General features: G+C 49.9%; 1 protein-coding gene across 2 annotated transcripts in view; it reads left to right on the top strand.

The window, feature by feature from the left end:
- Positions 1-245: 245 nt before the first annotated feature.
- The window catches only part of GGCX (gamma-glutamyl carboxylase), a 255538-nt gene continuing 237174 nt past the window's right edge, over positions 246-18609 (top strand). Inside the window, exon 1 of one of the 2 annotated variants that reach the window (XM_085634968.1) lies at positions 246-402. In XM_085634968.1, the coding sequence (XP_085491094.1) occupies positions 366-402 (37 nt within the window). In that variant the 5' untranslated portion in view covers positions 246-365. Of the gene's footprint in view, positions 403-761; positions 783-18609 lie in introns of those variants that run through there. The other variant, XM_085634969.1, reaches the window with a different exon arrangement.

The following is an 18609-nucleotide window of genomic DNA, read 5'->3' as shown; positions in this document are numbered from 1 at the left end:
TGGAAAGACGAAATACATGTGCTAGCGAACACATCTGTCTACAATTGAACGTTTTTTACAAGTAAAAAATATATGATCAAAAACATAAAATATATCTAAATTGATATAAGTAACACACACTGCATACATTTATTGTATTGTGAATATTTGGTTAAAATTAAGCTCGCTTTAACATGGATACTGAGATGAAGGATAGAGATGACCGTAAATTGTTATTACCGTACTTCCTTAAACACCCAGGGTCCATTCCAAGATGGCCACCTGATTGTGCATTCCCGTAGTTCTCCGTAAGTCTGGCTGTGCAGATCCAGCGCGCAAGTGCAGGATCCGAATCTGCTCCACACTTTGCATAACTCAGCTGGAAGATGTCAATGGAGCACACTGAAAGAGATGGAGCGGCAGGTATGAAGCATTATTTGGGTAAAAAGCTTTGAAGAGTACATTGTTTCAATACATATGAGTAGGTTGCACACATATAAAGCGATAGTCAGTGGAACGAAGAGTTCACAGGTATTCATGATTTGTTGCCGTGAACTGCGCCTTCAGTAAAACACTTCGGTCAGTGCAAAACGACCACTTTTTAATCGTTGCTTAGAAAAGTTTTTTTTTTTTTTTGCTGTCCCCAAACGGGGCTGTCAGATGTGCAGAGTGCCAACACAGAACGCTGGGTCTTGGATATTCAGGGGAGTCAAAGGAGCCCATAAGATGCAAGTGGCGCAGCTGTGCACAGGGGTACAAGAAAAGCAAAGGAAGCAAAACTCGGGGCGGCAGTAAAAGGGCAGGTAAAGAGGGGGAAAAGGGGTACAGGTAACATTTGAAAGGAGATCAAGCAATTCAGGACGGGCGTATAATGACTGCATGGGATACATGATCTGTTCATAAGATGCCTAAGAGATTCCAATGGGTGTACAGTGATTACAAGCAATAAAGGCTTGAGGTGTATGTAAGAAGTATGATGAGTGTATGATGACTCCAAAGGAGCAGCATGTATCCATGAGGCATGTAAAAAACAATATGTGAGGCGTTCTAGTTGAATACAAGGAATGTATGAGGGCTTAAAAAACACAGTGTGTGTGTATATATATATATATATATAATGAGTACTTCTGGGCTAGAATGTATTCGTGTAATTTACAAGAAAGTAAGGAGCACAACATACAGAATACACTGAGCAGAAGGTACAGAAATAACAATAACAACATTACACTGTTAAAACAATAACTTTGGGTAACATACTCCGAATTCAATACAAAACATGAACATATAAAGAGAAGAGAGGGCTGTTCAATTAACTGGAGTTCCAGAAGGCTGTTGCAGGGTCAGGGACAGTTTGCTTAATGCTTTGGAGTTCTTGAATCTCTGTGTTTCCTGGTATAATTAATTTTTGCTCTTTAGACCTCTCTGACCACCTGAGATGTTTAGTAGTTTGTCAGATGGGGGATCGGTATTAGCCGTGAGATTTCAGATCTCAGAATCAATCAAACCTAGCTTCAATGGGGGAGCCAATGTCGTCTCTACAGAGTGGGTGATGCATGATCCATTTTTTCTGATGAATGACAGAAATGAGGCCTCTGAATGTACGATAGTAATGGAAGTGGCCCCGGAGATTGTAGGTGATTAAAAGTAGTATAGGGAAAGTTCAATGGTTTTTCAAAATATTAGAAGCAATATGTATGAGGATTCTAAAGGAGAACCAGGAATGCTTTAAACCTCTACTAGGAGTATAAAAAATGGATAAAGGTTTAAAAGAGTACATAGAATGTACGGATGGTTCTACAATAAGTTGAAGTGATGCACGAGGTGTTATAGGAGTGTATAGAATGAGGGGTTTGAATTCCATCATCCAAAACAGAAGGATTTTATGAGAAATATAAAGATGTTTGAGGGGATTCCAAAGGGATTTAAGAAATGCATGAATGATTTAAAAAGGGTGACAGCTGTAGTAGGGGTTTAGAAGATGTACATACAATGCATCAGGATCTATTTGTATAACCCGTAATCAATTGGTGGGGGGGGGGGGGGGTAAATGAGTAAAAGGAAGATGTCTGTTTCAAAAGAAGTGCTAGAATTGTGAAAAGACTAAAATAATGTACTGGTTTTAAAAGAGCACAGGGAATGTATGCGAATTTTAAAAGTGTATGAGTCTTTTAAAGTTGTGCAGATGTTGTGTGGCACATGTATTAGGAGTGAACAGATTGTAGAAAGTCCAGCAAATAAAAGGAACACATCAGGAGTTTCAAAGGAGTATTTGAAATATATGTAGCAATTAAAATAAAATGTAAAGAAAATAGGGAGTGCCAGGAATAAATAGAGGGTTGAGAAAGAGTATAGTGAATGTGTGTTGGGTTGATGTACACAGATTATATGATGGATTTCTAATGCATCTAACCAATATATGAGTGATTGAAAGACAGAATGAGGAATGTATGCTAGGTAGAAGGAATGTATGAGGTGTTTAAGAGGAGTTCAGGGAATGTATGAGAAGTTTAAAGAGAGTATGTGTGAAGAATAAGCTAAAGGGATATATGGGGAGTTTATGACGTGTACATAAGTGTGTAACATCTTTAAAGTAAGAACTAATCCAATATCAGGAATTTATAGGAAAAACCCTGAGTCTATGAGAGTTGTACAAGCTGTGAATGGGTTTTTGAAGAGTTCAAATGATATGCAACAGATTTAAGAGGGATAAAATGAGTTTATGGTTGAAGAGTTATCCAAGGAGAGTATGAGTGGACTCTGAGGAGTACATTGAATGTATCTTGAGTTTTAAAGAGATGCAATAAATATTAAAGGAGGTTATAGGGAAGAATATATAATGAGTAAGAGATAAAGGGAGCAAGCACAAAGGTTGCCTGTGGGTTTTTGTACGAAGTTACTGAGTGGTTTAAATGGATTATGAGTGGTTCAAAGGAAGTGACTGTTAAATGGAGTGCACAATCTTTAATGAGTTTGTAACACAAACGTTATAAATGATAGGCTTAAGAGGAGCACAAGGGATGCACATGTGGTTTTTAGGTAATTCAGAATTATTTAAGGACAGATCAGGGAATGGTGGAGAGATTTGTAGTGAGTAGAACGAATGAATGTGGGATTTATAAGAGTACAATGACAGTAGTATCCCTCATTTCTTAACTGCCAGGCTTCCCCCTCACCTCACAGACCCCAAGAATCCATGCATCATCCTATTCACGCTCCACGTTCAACATTTTACAGCAGGCACACTCATACATCCCAGACACAGGCTCAGCTGCTGGGGCAGTGTTCACTCAAGCACACTATTTTAATGTCAGTCAAGCATCTCCAAGGTTCTCAGCAGTAGCTTGGTGCCCGAAGCAGGGACAAGTGAGTGCATGTCCTGGTTGGAACAAGGTAGCAGACAGCTGAGACTCATCTTCCAGCGATGGTGCATTCAGGGATGAGATATGATTCTCATTTATTACAATGTGAAATGCCTATGTTTCACTAGCAGAGGATGGTTTCCTGTGACTTTTGAGCAAGTTTGATTCTCCAGTAAGCAAAGTTGCTTATGCTTTTCATTTCATTCACAATCTCTTGTCTCATTCACAAGTTGAAAACAGTTAAATGCACTATCATCTTCGTGGCATCAGCGTGTGCTAGGCACATTTATGTAGTATGTTGGCAAACACACCAGTATCGTTGAAACTGTCCCTTAGTTGCTGATCGAGGGGAAGGACAGGTACTTCACCATGATTGTGAATCATTCAGCTTACCGCATACCTGTTCAGGACTTAGAATTTTGCCAGACACATTTTGAAGGCAACCAGAGCATAATCCACATTAAAGGCTCATGGACTGAAGTAGAAGCTCATCTGTGTGACACGCGTTGGGCTTGTAAAGACTGCACAATAGAATTCATTTTGATGCAGATAAACATTCTTGTGCTCCTTCACATTTTTGTTTTTATCTGTATGTGGGCATGCTCAAAAGTATTTGATGTGCCATCAGTTAACACAAAATGTTATCCTATTTGTTACAGTTATCTGGTATCTAGTTCCCTGTATCGAAGCCAGCCAAATGTTCTATGGTCTCACAAAGAAGTAATAACAAATTGTAGAGTTATTACTGCTTTCCCACAGAGACTAAATGTGCTCTTTCCTTGGATTTGAATAGGGCTCTAGGAATATTGACAGGACCTCCATATAAGCCTGTTTACAGGATTTCTCAACCATTTTTCTCTTGAAGCACAACATTTCTAATGATAGTAGAATCATCCAGGATAGTTCAAGAGTTTAAATATTTTCAATTGAAGAGCTGCACGTCAGATTCTGCAAGGACAGGGTTATCCTTTGCGTGAATTGACTATTTAACCTGAAAGCACCCACAGCAATTCATGGATACCACTAAGCGCTGTAGTCACGGTGGTGGTCTGTGGATTGCCAGACAGGCGGTCCACCCGCCCTATTACAACTTAGCTGTTTGGACCGCCACAGGACCGCTGCAACTGTTGCGGATCCGCGATCCCGCAGCAGTCTGAAGCCACAAAATGCTGGCAGTGTCGCTGCGGCACGCCAAGCATAGTACAAGTTTCCTCACTGCCACAGTTTTCATGGCGGTGAGCTTTACATGAAAAGTGTGGCAGTGAGGAAACTAAGGGGGCCCTACAGAGACCCCGGTTCCCTCTGGGCCATGGGGTGCATGCAGGGGGGAACATTGAGTGCCCCCTGTCTGTATGCACCCCCTGTTTCTGCATGGCCTGAACTGCACTGTCCATGCCGTGCAGGAACATGCTTTGGTGCTCTCATTGCGGTACCTTTCTAAGTCTTAGATATGTGCCTTAGAAAGGCACCGCCGTGGGACCACCAAAGCACCACCCGCCAGACCAGGATGATCTGGCGGTCGGTGTACAGATGGCTTTGGCAGTCTCGCAGCGGGGCGCTGGCGTAGCGGCCCGCTGCAAGACTGCCAAAGTCGTAAAAATGCCCAAAGTATTTTTAGGTCTCGCCTGAGCCAGCGCATGTGCTGCTCTGGCGAGACATTTAGTGAGTGGGCTTTAAAAAGAAGACCACAGCTTTTTGTGTGGCCTAGAGCGTGCGGTTATGAGCACAGTTACGAGCAGAGGCGCCATCTGGCTTTCCTCTCTCGACATAAAGAGCAAACAGCTGCTGCTTAGCGCGCGCGTGCACTCCCCTCCCCCCCTCCCACTTGTTTACTTCGTCAAGCATCAAGGCTCAAGCCCGCCCAGCTGCAAGAGTTGTCTCCTATGTGTGCACGCGTCCACTCCCCCCACCCCTCCCACTTGTTTTCATTGTTAACGCAGCCCCCGCTACATGATTGCAGTGCTTCATCTGCTTTTTTTTATTTTGTTGAGGTTGGGCACTTCCCAGCAGTGTTCGTGTTTTGTTTAACCTTTACCGCTCGCCCGCTCCACGATCGCCTTGCTTGGTTTTGTTTATTTTAGTGTTGAGGATGAGGCAGGCTATCTGTTTTTATTCAAATGTATTGGTGTTTCAGTGCATATATTGGGCTACAGAGGCTTTCGCTTGTTCTCATTTTTACATTTTATTACATTTAAGCTTCTGCGGTCACTGCATTTTGTTTTCACTGTTAACGTGACTCCCGCTACACGATTCTTTTGTTTTTGTTGCAGTTTTGTATAGCGCGTATTCAACACAAAGGTATTGGAGCACTTTACATGTGCACTAGTTACGTTACACAAGGACACGATTGCTGTGTTGTATCTACTTTCATTTAGTTTTTCTCAGGACAAGCACTTCTCAGCAGAGTTTGTGTTTTGTTTAATCTATAATGCGCCACTGCTCCACAATCGTATTGCTTGATTTTATTTATTTTCGTGGTAAGGGTAGAGCAGGTTATCAATTTTTAAAATGTATAGGCGACTTGAACCCTCCCAGTAATTATTACAAGATAGAAAAAGACAAACAAATGCATACCGGTATCTTTAGTGTTGGCACGCTTTTCTGAGTCGCAGGTAATTTAACAACATTGTGAAAACTGCTCCGTGGTGCTCCTTTGCACGCTCCCTTTATTCAGCAGTCCAATTTGCTGTGCTTGAGAATACGACTTGAAATACCCCTTGCAGGATGGTTAAAGAAATGGGACTGGCTAAGTCACACCCTGTAAGCTCCGCTGTTGCAAATTATGTGTGTTTTGGTTAGGAAATAGCAGCTACAATGCCCTTTGAACAAGCCTTTTATTAGCAGCCGCATCTGTCAAGCAGGGGCTTGTCACACTCATTCTCCACAAGTTTGATGTGACTGAGGAAAGGTTTTCATGTTGTCAAATACAAATGTGTACGTATAACAATAAGCAGTAGGAAAATGCTGGCAGGATCAATTGCATAGTTTTTGGTGGGTCTCCACACATATGTATTATTTTTATTCTATCTTGGCATCACCATGCGTTAGCTAGAGGTCAGTTATTGTTTTTTAATCTGCTTTTAGCAACGCTGCCATCTGAAGCGCTATGCTTGACATTGCAGTGTTTCCTGCTCAGGTTCTGACATTTGCTTTGCCTGGAATGCAGGATATCATTAAACGAAGATTGGAAGCCCTAAGAAGCATAGCTTTTTCTAATGCTAGTTTTCGCTGATGTCATCCTCAGCTTAATTGCTTTTTTTCTTTTTGATAAAATGTTCAACTGCATCATGGGTTAAGAAAAACACTTCTAATATGTGTTCAGTTGAGAATATTTCGTTCTATATGGCTTTTGAATATGTTAAACACGTGTGTATGCCCTTCCTATTCTCTACTTTTATCATAATTTCTCTTTAAGTTTAACAATGTACGGGGCATATCAACAAGAGGGGGAGATAAAATTATCGCCGCTTTTCAGCCGAAAAGCGGCGATAATTTTATCACAATATTTGCAAGGACATGCTAGCGCGTGTTTCCGTGATTTAGCACCCGCTTTGCATCGCATCGTTGATGAGATGCAAAGTAGGTGTACCTCAATAGACTACAAGGCAGCTTTGCTATATTTACAACAATTCCCCTGCCGGCGTAGCGATAAACAAAATTGCGCTAACCGGCCATTAACGCTGGATTTTAACGTCCGCTAAAATCCAGTGTTAGGCATACTTTGCATGGGAGGTGGAATGTGGGGTTACGACCACAGGGTCGTATCAGCAAGGTCATTGCTATTTTGCAGGGCACATCATTGGTTTTCCAGAGATGTTGGGACATTTCCCAGCTATCGCTGGAATTTTCATCGCCAATGCGCTGAGCGTTGTAAATACAGCGCTAGCTTGGCGATGAATTCCAGCGATAGCTGGTGATAGGGAAACTTGCGCTAGGCGCGACCAGCGATGATTATCGCTGCCGCTCGTTAATATGCCCCCACATACGTATACACTGTGCCACGTTTTTTGCGTGAGACTATGCTAGAATCCAAAACAAAACTTTTTGATCACAGTTTACATAAAAACCTTGCTATTTTCTAATGGTGCGTGACCCCGGGGGCCAAGGGGGCGTGGCATTACAAATCATGGCATTTGCGGAAGAGAAGTGCAAGCAGCCATGCCATTGGCCCGGGAACATCCAATGAGGATTGAGAATATTGTATTTCAACCAATGAACAGACTGGGACTATACAACATTTCTTGTAACTGATGAAGGCATCACGCCGAAACGCGTCTTATAAAGAAATGTCTGCCAACGAACCTGTTGCCCGTGAGTGCTTCACACTTCGTGTGACCGAGCCTGAATTTTAATTGCGAACTCCTACCTCGCAAATTACAGCACCCGCCATAAGAGTTCAGCAGTATGGTGGGACCTTGGAGCCTGTGATTTCTTACCTGCATGAACCGCTGCTGCGTTGTGTGTACCGTCGACCAACCAGGTTGCGAGCTATACAAGCCCGAGGATGCCGAGCCATTTGACCGACGCCTGCGGTCACATCACGGATGCAGCAGCTGGCGAGGGGGACATGGTGCGTGACCCCGGGGGCCAAGGGACGTGGCATTACAAATCATGGCATTTGCGGAAGAGAAGTGCAAGCAGCCATGCCATTGGCCCGGGAACATCCAATGAGGATTGAGAATATTGTATTTCAACCAATGAACAGACTGGGACTATACAACATTTCTTGTAACTGATGAAGGCATCACGCCGAAACGCGTCTTATAAAGAAATGTCTGCCAACGAACCTGTTGCCCCGTGAGTGCTTCACACTTCGTGTGACCGAGCCTGAATTTTAATTGCGAACTCCTACCTCGCAAATTACAGCACCCGCCATAAGAGTTCAGCAGTATGGTGGGACCTTGGAGCCTGTGATTTCTTACCTGCTTGAACCGCTGCTGCGTTGTGTGTACCGTCGACCAACCAGGTTGCGATCTATACAAGCCCGAGGACGCCGAGCCATTTGACCGACGCCTGCGGTCACATCACGGATGCAGCAGCTGGCGAGGGGGACATGGTGCGTGACCCCGGGGGCCAAGGGGGCGTGGCATTACAAATCATGGCATTTGGGAAGAGAAGGGCAAGCAGCCATGCCATTGGCCCGGGAACATCCAATGAGGATTGAGAATAGTGTATTTCAACCAATGAACAGACTGGGACTATACAACATTTCTTGTAACTGATGAAGGCATCACGCCGAAACGCGTCTTATAAAGAAATGTCTGCCAACAAACCTGTTGCCCCGTGAGTGCTTTACACTTCGTGTGACCGAGCCTGTATTTTCTAATGTATTCACATTTAATCTCTTCTGAATTTTGATCCACATAGTTCTAGCGAGTGCACCATGGCTGCGCCTTAGACAAATGCTACCCTTGCTTCTTAATTACATTTGACATTTAGGATTCAGAGGTTAGCTTCAAGGCCTTGCTGGTATTTCATGTGTGGGGCCGAATGTGAGTCCTACAGTGTTGGAGGGAGGACCACCGGGGAGTCGGGAAGACTATTCCGGGGCACCTTCCTACTGCAAAGGTATAGCCGAGCGCCGCTGAGAAGCCCCCTTCGGGGAGGTCCTTCTCCTATGATCGCACTAGGCCCAGTAACACCACCACACAGGACTCAGTATCAGTTGCTTGACTTGGTTCTTTATCAAAAGTAGTACGCTCAATATTTACAGCGGGATCGAGGGATCCAGTAAGAGTCTCAATGTCTGTAAGGGGGATAGGGTAGCGGGACAGTCTTAGTACCAACCAGGTACGGGAGGGCTCTGCGCCCGACCTTGAGTGCTGGTCTCAGAGCGGCTCGGACGTGGGGAGCCGCGACGACGTCTGCAGGGCTCGGGTGGTAGTTCCGCTTGGGTCGAGCCGCGACACAGTCAGCAGGGCTCCGGTGGTAGGTCCGCTTCGGACGAGCCGCGACGAGGTCAGCTGGGCTCTGATGGTAAGGTTCAACAAGGTCGGGCCGCGACGGCGTCAGCAGGGCCCCAAAGGTTCGTGAAGGTCTTTAAGCACGGTGGAGCCGCGACGTCGTCAACAGGGCTCAGAGTGTGGGTTCAGGATAAGTCTTCTTCCGTAGGGTCAGCCGCGATCCGATCAGCAGGGCTCTTGACTCCGGCATACAACTGTAGTCCTGTTGTCGGGTCGCCCCAGATATAGGACTGGAGCCCTTTGATGTCCGGACCCTTGCGCCCGGAGGGGGCGGAGAGGCCGGGTAGGGAGCGGCCAGACGCCCAGCAGGAGAGGCGCCAGGCCCCAGAGAGCTGTGGGGCGATCGCACCTCGGTGTGGAAGGACGGTTGGGGGTCCCATCGATACTGCCCTCCGCCGGGAGTAGGAAGGGTTCACGTGGTATCCCCCGGGCCAGGGGTTGGCGCCTCGATGTCGGGCCTCGCTGGGACAGAGGCCAAGTGAAGCGGGGTCACGCAGGTGGTCACGTGGAGTGACGTATAATCCAAAATGGAGGAGCCCCGAGGTGCATGGGACCTCGTGCGGCTTAGCGAGGGGGAACAGGACCACGCCACGAGGCCGGCTCCCACATGCGTCCCCCCCCCCAGCTGAAGGCAGGGAGAGTCACCCATCTCCTTGGGGGTTCTCCTCGCCGAGGCGGAAGAATCTGGACAGGCCGTCAGCATTGGCGTGGTCGTTGCCGGGCCGGTGTTCCACGGTGAAGTCCATCCCTTGCAGTGAGATGGACCATCGCAACAACTTGGGGTTCTCGCCCTGCATTTGCATGAGCCACCGCAAGGGCCGGTGGTCAGTTTGGACCCTGAAGTGGGTGCCGAAAAGGTAGGGCCGGAGCTTCTTGAGAGCCCATACCACGGCGAAGGCCTCCCGCTCGATGGTGCTCCACCTCTGTTCTCACGGCAGTAGTCGGCGGCTGATAAAGGCCACAGGTCGGTCGAGGCCCTCGGCGTCCATCTGGGAGAGGACCGCCCCGACCCCGTACTCCGAGGCATCGGTCTGGACTACAAATTCCTTGCTGTAGTCAGGGGCCTCTAGCACAGGGGCAGCGTACATGGCCGCCTTGAGGGCCTCAAAAGCGGTCTGACAGCGGGGCGTCCAGTGCACCGCCTTGGGCTGTTTCTTGGAAGTGAGCTCCGTAAGGGGGCCCACAATGCTGCCATAATCCTTAATGAATCGTCGGTAGTAGCCTGTGAGGCCTAAGAAGGCCCGGACAGCGGTTTGGGTTGCGGGGGGCTCCCACGCCTGGATGGCGTCTACCTTCAACTGGAGGGGCGCCACCTGGCCACTCCCCACCTGGTGGCCCAGATAGGTCACAGATCCTTGACCGGTCTGGCATTTACTGGCCTTGATTGTGAGTCCGGCTCTCTGGAGAGCGGCCAGGACTTCCCCGAGGTGTCCTAGGTGCGCGGCCCAGTGGTCGCTGAAGACCGCAATGTCGTCGAGGTAGGCCCTGCTGAAGGCTTCTAGTCCGGCCAGGACCTTGTTTACTAGCCTCTGAAAGGTCGCTGGGGCGTTCTTCATACCGAAGGGCATTACCCGGAAGTGGTAGTGCCCATCGGGGGTGGAAAAGGCGGATCGTTCCTGGGCGCCGGGAGTGAGCTTGATCTGCCAGTACCCAGCGGTGAGATCAAAGGTGCTTAGGTAGCGGGCGGCCCCTAAGCGATCGATCAGCTTGTCTGCTCGTGGCAAGGGGTGGGCATCGGTCTTGGTGACTGCGTTCAGGCCCCGGTAGTCGACACAAAATCTGAGTTCCGGGGCAGTGCCGGGGGCGGCGGCCTTCGGCACCAAGACCACCGGGCTGGCCCACGGGCTGTCTGATGGCTCGATGACTCGGAGGGCGAGCATCTTGGAGACCTCGGTCTGTATGTAGGCTCGGACTCGGTCAGGTACTCTGTAAGCGCGGTGTCGCACAGGGGGGCTGTCCCCAGTATCCACGTCGTGGACGCACCAGGGGGTCACCCCGGGCGTGAGAGAGAAGAGGGCAGCGAAGGGTTGCAGCAGCTTCCGGCAGTCATGGCGCTGTTCTGGTGTCAGGGTGACGGAGAGGCGGACGCCCTCCAAGGAGCCGTCTTGGCTCGAGGACCCCAGGAGGTCGGGCAGGGGCTCGGAGTCACTTTCGCCCCCGTCGTCGGTAGCCAGCAGCAGGCTTAGTTCAGTTCGGGCAAAGTGGGGCTTGAGCCGGTTGGCGTGCAGGACCCGGAGGGGGTTCCTCGGGGACTCCATGTCGACCAGGTACGTGACGGGGCTCTTCCTCTCAACTACCTTGAAGGGCCCGGTCCACTTGTCCTGCAGGGCGCAGGGGTCCACGGGTGACATGACCCAGACTTGCTGGCCCGGCTTGAACTCGATGGTTGAGGCATTTTCGTCATACCAGCGTTTCATGTCTTCTTGGCTGGCTTCGAGGTTGGCTTCCGCCAGGGCCCGGAACTTCCGAGTCTGGTTCCGCAGGGTCAGGAGGTACCGGTAGACGTCGGGAGGGGCATTTTGGACTTGCGCCTCCCAGCCCTCCTTGACCAGGCTGAGGGGCCCTCGGACGGGGTGCCCATACAATAGTTCGAAGGGGCTGAAGCCCAGGGATTTCTGTGGTACCTCCCGATAGGCGAACAGGAGGCAGGGTAGCAGGACATCCCATCTCCTTCTCAGGGGCTCTTCCAGGCCCTTGATCATCCCCTTCAGGGTTCTGTTGAACCGCTCGACCAGTCCGTTCCCCTGGGGGTGGTAAGGGGTGGTGAACTTATAGGTGACCTCACATTGTTGCCATAGGGATCTCATGTACTTGGAAATAAAGTTCGTACCCCTGTCGCTCACCACTTCTCGGGGGAACCCCACCCTGGAGAAGATGCCTATCAGGGCCCGGCCCACCACTGGAGCTGTCACGGTGCGGAGTGGGACGGCCTCGGGGTATCGGGTGGCGTGGTCGAGCAGTACTAGGATGAAGCGGTGTCTCAGGGCGGTTCGGGGGTCGAGGGGCCCCACGATGTCGATCCCCGCTCGTTCGAACGGGGTGTGGACGGCTGGAAACGGTTGTAGGGGGGCTTTCACTCGACCCCCAGTCTTCCCGCTAGCCTGGCAGGTCGGGCAGAACCGGCAGTGATGGTCCACGTCTCTTCTCATTCGGGGCCAATAGAAATGGGTCACTAGGCGGCTGTAAGTTTTGTCCCGCCCGAGGTGTCCGGCGAGGGGCACGTCATGTGCCAGGTTCAGGAGGAACTCTCGAAATCGGAGGGGGACCACCAGCACCCTGCTGGCCCCTAGTTCGGCGATTTTCTGCTCGCTATACAGTAAGTCATTGTCCCAATAGACCCAGTGGGTTCCCGTGGGGTCCCCTGCAGCCTGGGCGGCCGCTTGCTGTCGGGCCCCCTCGAGGGACGGGCAGGCCTTCTGCTCTTGCTGGAATTGCTCGCGGGTGGGGCCCCCGTCGTGGCGCCACTGGGCCAGCTCGGGGATCTCGCTGAGGGAGGCGGCCTCGTCGGGAGAAAGTTCGGATGGTCCGGCCTCCTCGGCAGGTTCCTCCGTGCCGGAGGAGGGTGATAGTTCGGTGCCCATCGGCTTGTCGGGGGCCGCGGCAGCGGCTGGTTGGGCGGTCATGGACCGGGTGGTGGCGCAGGCCCACTCGGGCAGTCCTAGCATCCCCAGATGCTCTCGGTGTTCCACCTGGGCCCAGGGTGAGCTCTCTAGGTCATTCCCCAGGAGGCAGTCCACGGGGGCGTCGTCGCGGACAGTTACTTTTAGGGTGCTGGACACCCCTCCCCACTCGAAGGGGATCCTGGCCATCCAGCACATGCTCTCGGTGTTGTCCGCGGTCCAGACAGGGCATAGGACATGCGGCAGAATTTGTTCGGGGGTCACCAGGTGGCAGCGGACAGCGGTCACACTGGCCCCAGTGTCCCGGAGGGCCTCGGCCCGTCGTCCATTGATGTTGACCCACTGTTGGTACTTCTGGGTGTTGCTTGGGATGGCAGCTCGGGGCACCATTTCTCGGGAGCCCAGGCATACAAGCGACATGGCAGCTGGTTCCCACTCGGGGGACCCGTCGCCGTGGTTTTCCTCCTCGTCTTCTCCCTCCCCCAGGGCTGCGGCGGCTATTTGTCGGGGAGGGGGCCCAGCGGTCCCGTTCCGTCGGTTCACGGGGCAGGCCGGGTCGCTCGCATAGTGGCCGGTCTGCTGACAGCCGAAGCAGGTCACTGTCGGTCGTGGTCCAGGCCGTGCGATAGGGGTCCCCCTTCGGCCCATGGTCGGGGAAGTGTGGTTGGTGGCTTGGCCTCGTGGCGGGCTTCTGGGCGGCCCAGCCGGGAATTCTCGACTGCGGTGGGACCCCCCTCCTCCGCCTCGCTGGCGGGGAGGTCCCGTGGTACTCCGTTGGTAGTCCCCCACTGGGTTCCGGGGGACCCGGGTGTTGACCCATCGGTCTGCTTCGGCGGCGAGCTTCCGGGGCTCGGTCAGTTTACTGTCCAGGAGGTGTTGCCTTAGTTCAACAAAGCAGTTGTTGGCGAGGTGCTCCCAGACAATGAGGTCGAACAGTTCATTGTATGAGGTGACCTTGCTTCCTTTTATCCATCCTTCCAACGCTCGGCTGAAGAAGTCCACGTATTCGACCCATGTGGTACCGGGGAGCTTCTTGCAGTCCCGGAAGCGCTGCCGGTACATCTCGGCTGATAGTCCGTAGCGTGTGAGTAGGGCTTCTTTCATGTGGTCGTATGATGTCATCACCGCGTCGGGGAGTTGCAGCAGGGTATCCCGGCCCTCGCTGAGGAACCTCCCCCATAGGCCGGCACCCCAATCCTTCCGGGGTACCCGATGGGAGGTCATGGCTACTTCGTACGCTCGGAACCATTGCTGGATGTCGTCATTTTTATAGTACTCCTTGACGACATCCTTGGGGATGTGAACCTTTGGCTCGGTCACGGGCAGAGCGTCCCGGGCTCCCGGGTTGCTGGTCTCCCCCGTTTTAGCTTTTAGTTCCAGTTCTTTAAGGCTCCTCTCGTGCTCGAGGGTTAGCCGTCTCTCCTCTAGTTCCCGATGCCGTTTCTTTTCCTCGATTTCTTCTTGCAGCCGTAGTTGCTCCAAGGCTATTTTCTTCTCCGCCAGTAGGAGCTCACCGTCCAGCCGGAGTCGGGCGAGGTCCATTTCGTGTGTCCGGACCCTCTCCCGTTCTCGCATTTCTTCGTGGGAAAGGCTGGTTTCTGGGACGGTTCGCCCCCCATCTGTCGGGGTTGGGGTCGGCAGGTTTCCGTCCCGGGTCGAGGTCCCTTCGGCTCGGGGTGGAGTGGTCTCGGGTTCTGTCTAGGCTTTCAGGGCTTTCTGCATTTCTTCCTTGGTCCCCAATCCTGTGGTTGGGATCCCTTTGTCCTTGCAGAATTGTTTCAGTTCTTTGTGGGTGTATTCTTCCAACCTTTCCGGCTGGAAGGTTGCGGCCACGGTCGCTTCTTGGCCTTCCATGGTTCCCTTTTCTTTCTGTCCGGTTAGGTAGTGGGTGCGTTACTTGCCTGTACGATTGCGTCTGGCTCGGATCCCGTCGCTGGCCACCAAATGTTGGAGGGAGGACCACCGGGGAGTCGGGAAGACTATTCCGGGGCACCTTCCTACCGCAAAGGTATAGCCGAGCACCGCTGAGAAGCCCCCTTCGGGGAGGTCCTTCTCCTATGATCGCACTAGGCCCAGTAACACCACCACACAGGACTCAGTATCAGTTGCTTGACTTGGTTCTTTATCAAAAGTAGTACGCTCAATATTTACAGCGGGATCGAGGGATCCAGTAAGAGTCTCAATGTCTGTAAGGGGGATAGGGTAGCGGGACAGTCTTAGTACCAACCAGGTACGGGAGGGCTCTGCGCCCGACCTTGAGTGCTGGTCTCAGAGCGGCTCGGACGTGGGGAGCCGCGACGACGTCTGCAGGGCTCGGGTGGTAGTTCCGCTTGGGTCGAGCCGCGACACAGTCAGCAGGGCTCCGGTGGTAGGTCCGCTTCGGACGAGCCGCGACGAGGTCAGCTGGGCTCTGATGGTAAGGTTCAACAAGGTGGGGCCGCGACGGCGTCAGCAGGGCCCCAAAGGTTCGTGAAGGTCTTTAAGCACGGTGGAGCCGCGACGTCGTCAACAGGGCTCAGAGTGTGGGTTCAGGATAAGTCTTCTTCCGTAGGGTCAGCCGCGATCCGATCAGCAGGGCTCTTGACTCCGGGATACAACTGTAGTCCTGTTGTCGGGTCGCCCCAGATATAGGACTGGAGCCCTTTGATGTCCGGACCCTTGCGCCCGGAGGGGGCGGAGAGGCCAGGTAGGGAGCGGCCAGACGCCCAGCAGGAGAGGCGCCAGGCCCCAGAGAGCTGTGGGGCGATCGCACCTCGGTGTGGAAGGACGGTTGGGGGTCCCATCGATACTGCCCTCCGCCGGGAGTAGGAAGGGTTCACGTGGTATCCCCCGGGCCAGGGGTTGGCGCCTCGATGTCGGGCCTCGCTGGGACAGAGGCCGGGTGATGCGGGGTCACGCAGGTGGTGACGTGGAGTGACGTATAATCCAAAATGGAGGAGTCCCGAGGTGCATGGGACCTCGTGCGGCTTAGCGAGGGGGAACAGGACCACGCCACGAGGCCGGCTCCCACATACAGCAAGTTGTTTTTCATAACAACACATTTACAGGACACATTTGTTTGTATAATCAATAGCAGCATCTTTTGCTGTGGACATGGACCACCGTCTTCTGTGCTGACAGCTTACACGTCTCCTTATATCTTTGCACTGTAGTTACATATCTGCTGTTGCTGTCAGTTTGGGAGGTTCAAGCCGTGTACATTCTTGAACAGAGTTCTGTCAAAATACTTCTGAGGATATGGTATTTGTTTAGAGGTGCTTTTTGGGCTTCTTTTTTATGGATGCTGTTGCAATAGGCTGTGTTACAAGTTGCCAGAATTTACTTTATATAAATTATAGTAATTAAAACATGAGGCACAAACTGCCAGTTGCTTAATACCAAATGTTCCTGTTAACAACATACATTATTTCCATTAATGTAATTTTATTTCCCATTGGCATATTTCTTCCAGGCCTACCTTCTATATTATCTTACGATTTGAGAGAAAGCAAATTTACAAATATTCATTTAGTAGTTCGTACTATGTCAGTTGTTGGTGCCAAGGCACTACAGAGCTAGCCAATCAGCATAATTTCACTCAACACCACACAGTTCAACTCCCCACATTTCCAAAACACTACACATAATTCCACACCAAACACCTATTTTAACTACACAACGCAATTGCACAAAAGACACATACCTCCAATCTACACCACAGATTTCCACATCAAACCACAAAACTTAACAGCGCACCACATAATTCAACTCCACAACATGCCACTCCACAACACCATTCCACATATTTAACTCCATAACACAACCGCACTCTACATAATTTCAGTACAGTTAAGACCATTTAATTACTATCCACATAATTCCACAGCACACCATGCCACATATTTTCTCTACACAACTTCACACTACGAAACACAATTCCGTAACATACAATTCCACATCACACTTCCGCCAACCCTGTCATCTCCCTGTCTCCTCTCTATACTGCCTGCTAACACATGCTACCTTCCTATACATCCTTGTCCTGTGCACTGGTCCACCTCACTCCTTCACCCACTGGTGCCCCTCGCATTCATCCCTCACACTCTCATATTCTCTAACACTTCTCTCTCGCTCTCTCACACACTCTTTCTGCCTCTCATGTGGTTCACTTCAGGTTTTCAAGCACAGTTCTTTCCCATACCCTTTAAAGATTTCTGACCCTCAAACCCATGCTCTCATACTCTTCTTGGGTGTCTTCTGTGTACATCTTTTTGCATCTTTTTCCTGCTCTCCCCTTCTTTCTCTCTTTCTCACATACTCTTTCTGCTGCTCTGTCTGGAGTTCCTTTACCACTTTGTGCACAAACTACACATCCCTCTCTATCTACCTTTCTATCTATTCTGTGCAGCTCTCACCCCTATCTATTCACCATGCCATATCATTCTACTACACAAATACACTACACACCAAATAATTCCACCCCACACAATTCGACAACTAACAATTCCAATTCAGCCCACATAATTCAACTTCACACCACATACATCCACTCCACTCCAAACAAAAGCATGTGGGTAAAATACATTGTCATTTACAATGCCAATAGCTCTAACTCTCACAAATGAGACCTATTGCATTGCAAATGCTTGTTAACCCTCTATTTTCGGCCACCAACTTCACTTGCAAGATAACTTCTCGATTCTGACACAAAGAGAAGCCTAAACATTTATATAGACAAAAGGCTTTAGAAATTGGGGTTGGTTATTTGTATATTTTAGAAATTCAGTAAAGGCCAGTCTTTGTCAAAACAAGCTATTGCATGCTGGATCATGACCTCTATTATGTTTTGTCATTCTATAGATGGAAGACCGTTTTATTTACAGAATGTTTAAATGTAATGCAGTAAAGCAAATAAGCAAGGGGATCAGACTTGGTTTGTCGATTCCGACCTGAAAAAATGTATTTACCAGCAAATTGGTGTAATAAAAGGTCATATTAAGACTTTAAATCTTGCCAGTATTGTGCACCATGCATTAAAACAAAATACTCAGATTTTTGAGATGGTCAAAAGATACAGCCGATTTAATTATGGGGGCCACATTCAGCTTTGGAACAGAAGATATTGCACCTTTATTTATTCACACCGTATTACACAGATTTATATACAGATGAACTCGATCTCCCTCACTTGTGGAAGATTTCAATCGCTATTTAAATTGCAACAGCTACTCACCTCTGATATTCAGTCTGATAGTCTAGTAATGTATCTTTAACAGGAAGAAATACCTAAGGGTGATAGTTTAGCGTGCAGTAAAGTCCAGGGCCTGATACTATTCAAACAGAACTTTATAGTGTATTCCCACAAGAGATCACCCCTCTTTAAAAAAAAAAAAAACACAGCATGAGAGAGAATTACTCCAGGAATAGAACCAGATACTTGGAGCAAGACCATTTTCTCAGTATTCCTCTGTAGGAAAGTGCCCTTTGTTGACATGGTCACCCCCTACTTTTTGCCTAATACATGATGTGATTTTGTCTGGAAGTGCACTGGGTTCCTTCTAATTAGGTCCCCAATGTCAGATCTCTTTCCCAAAACTGTGCAACTGTTTCCCCCAATTGCCAATACCTATAGTACCTTCTCTAAGTCCCTAGCAAATGGCACCCCTGGTAGGGCCCGAGTCTCAAATGAGGGTCCCTAAGGGTTGCAGC

This window comes from Triturus cristatus, chromosome 11 (genome assembly GCF_964204655.1).
Source record: "Triturus cristatus chromosome 11, aTriCri1.1, whole genome shotgun sequence".
Classification (NCBI taxonomy): Eukaryota; Metazoa; Chordata; class Amphibia; order Caudata; family Salamandridae; genus Triturus; species Triturus cristatus.
This window is presented reverse-complemented; position numbering and strand designations above follow the sequence as displayed.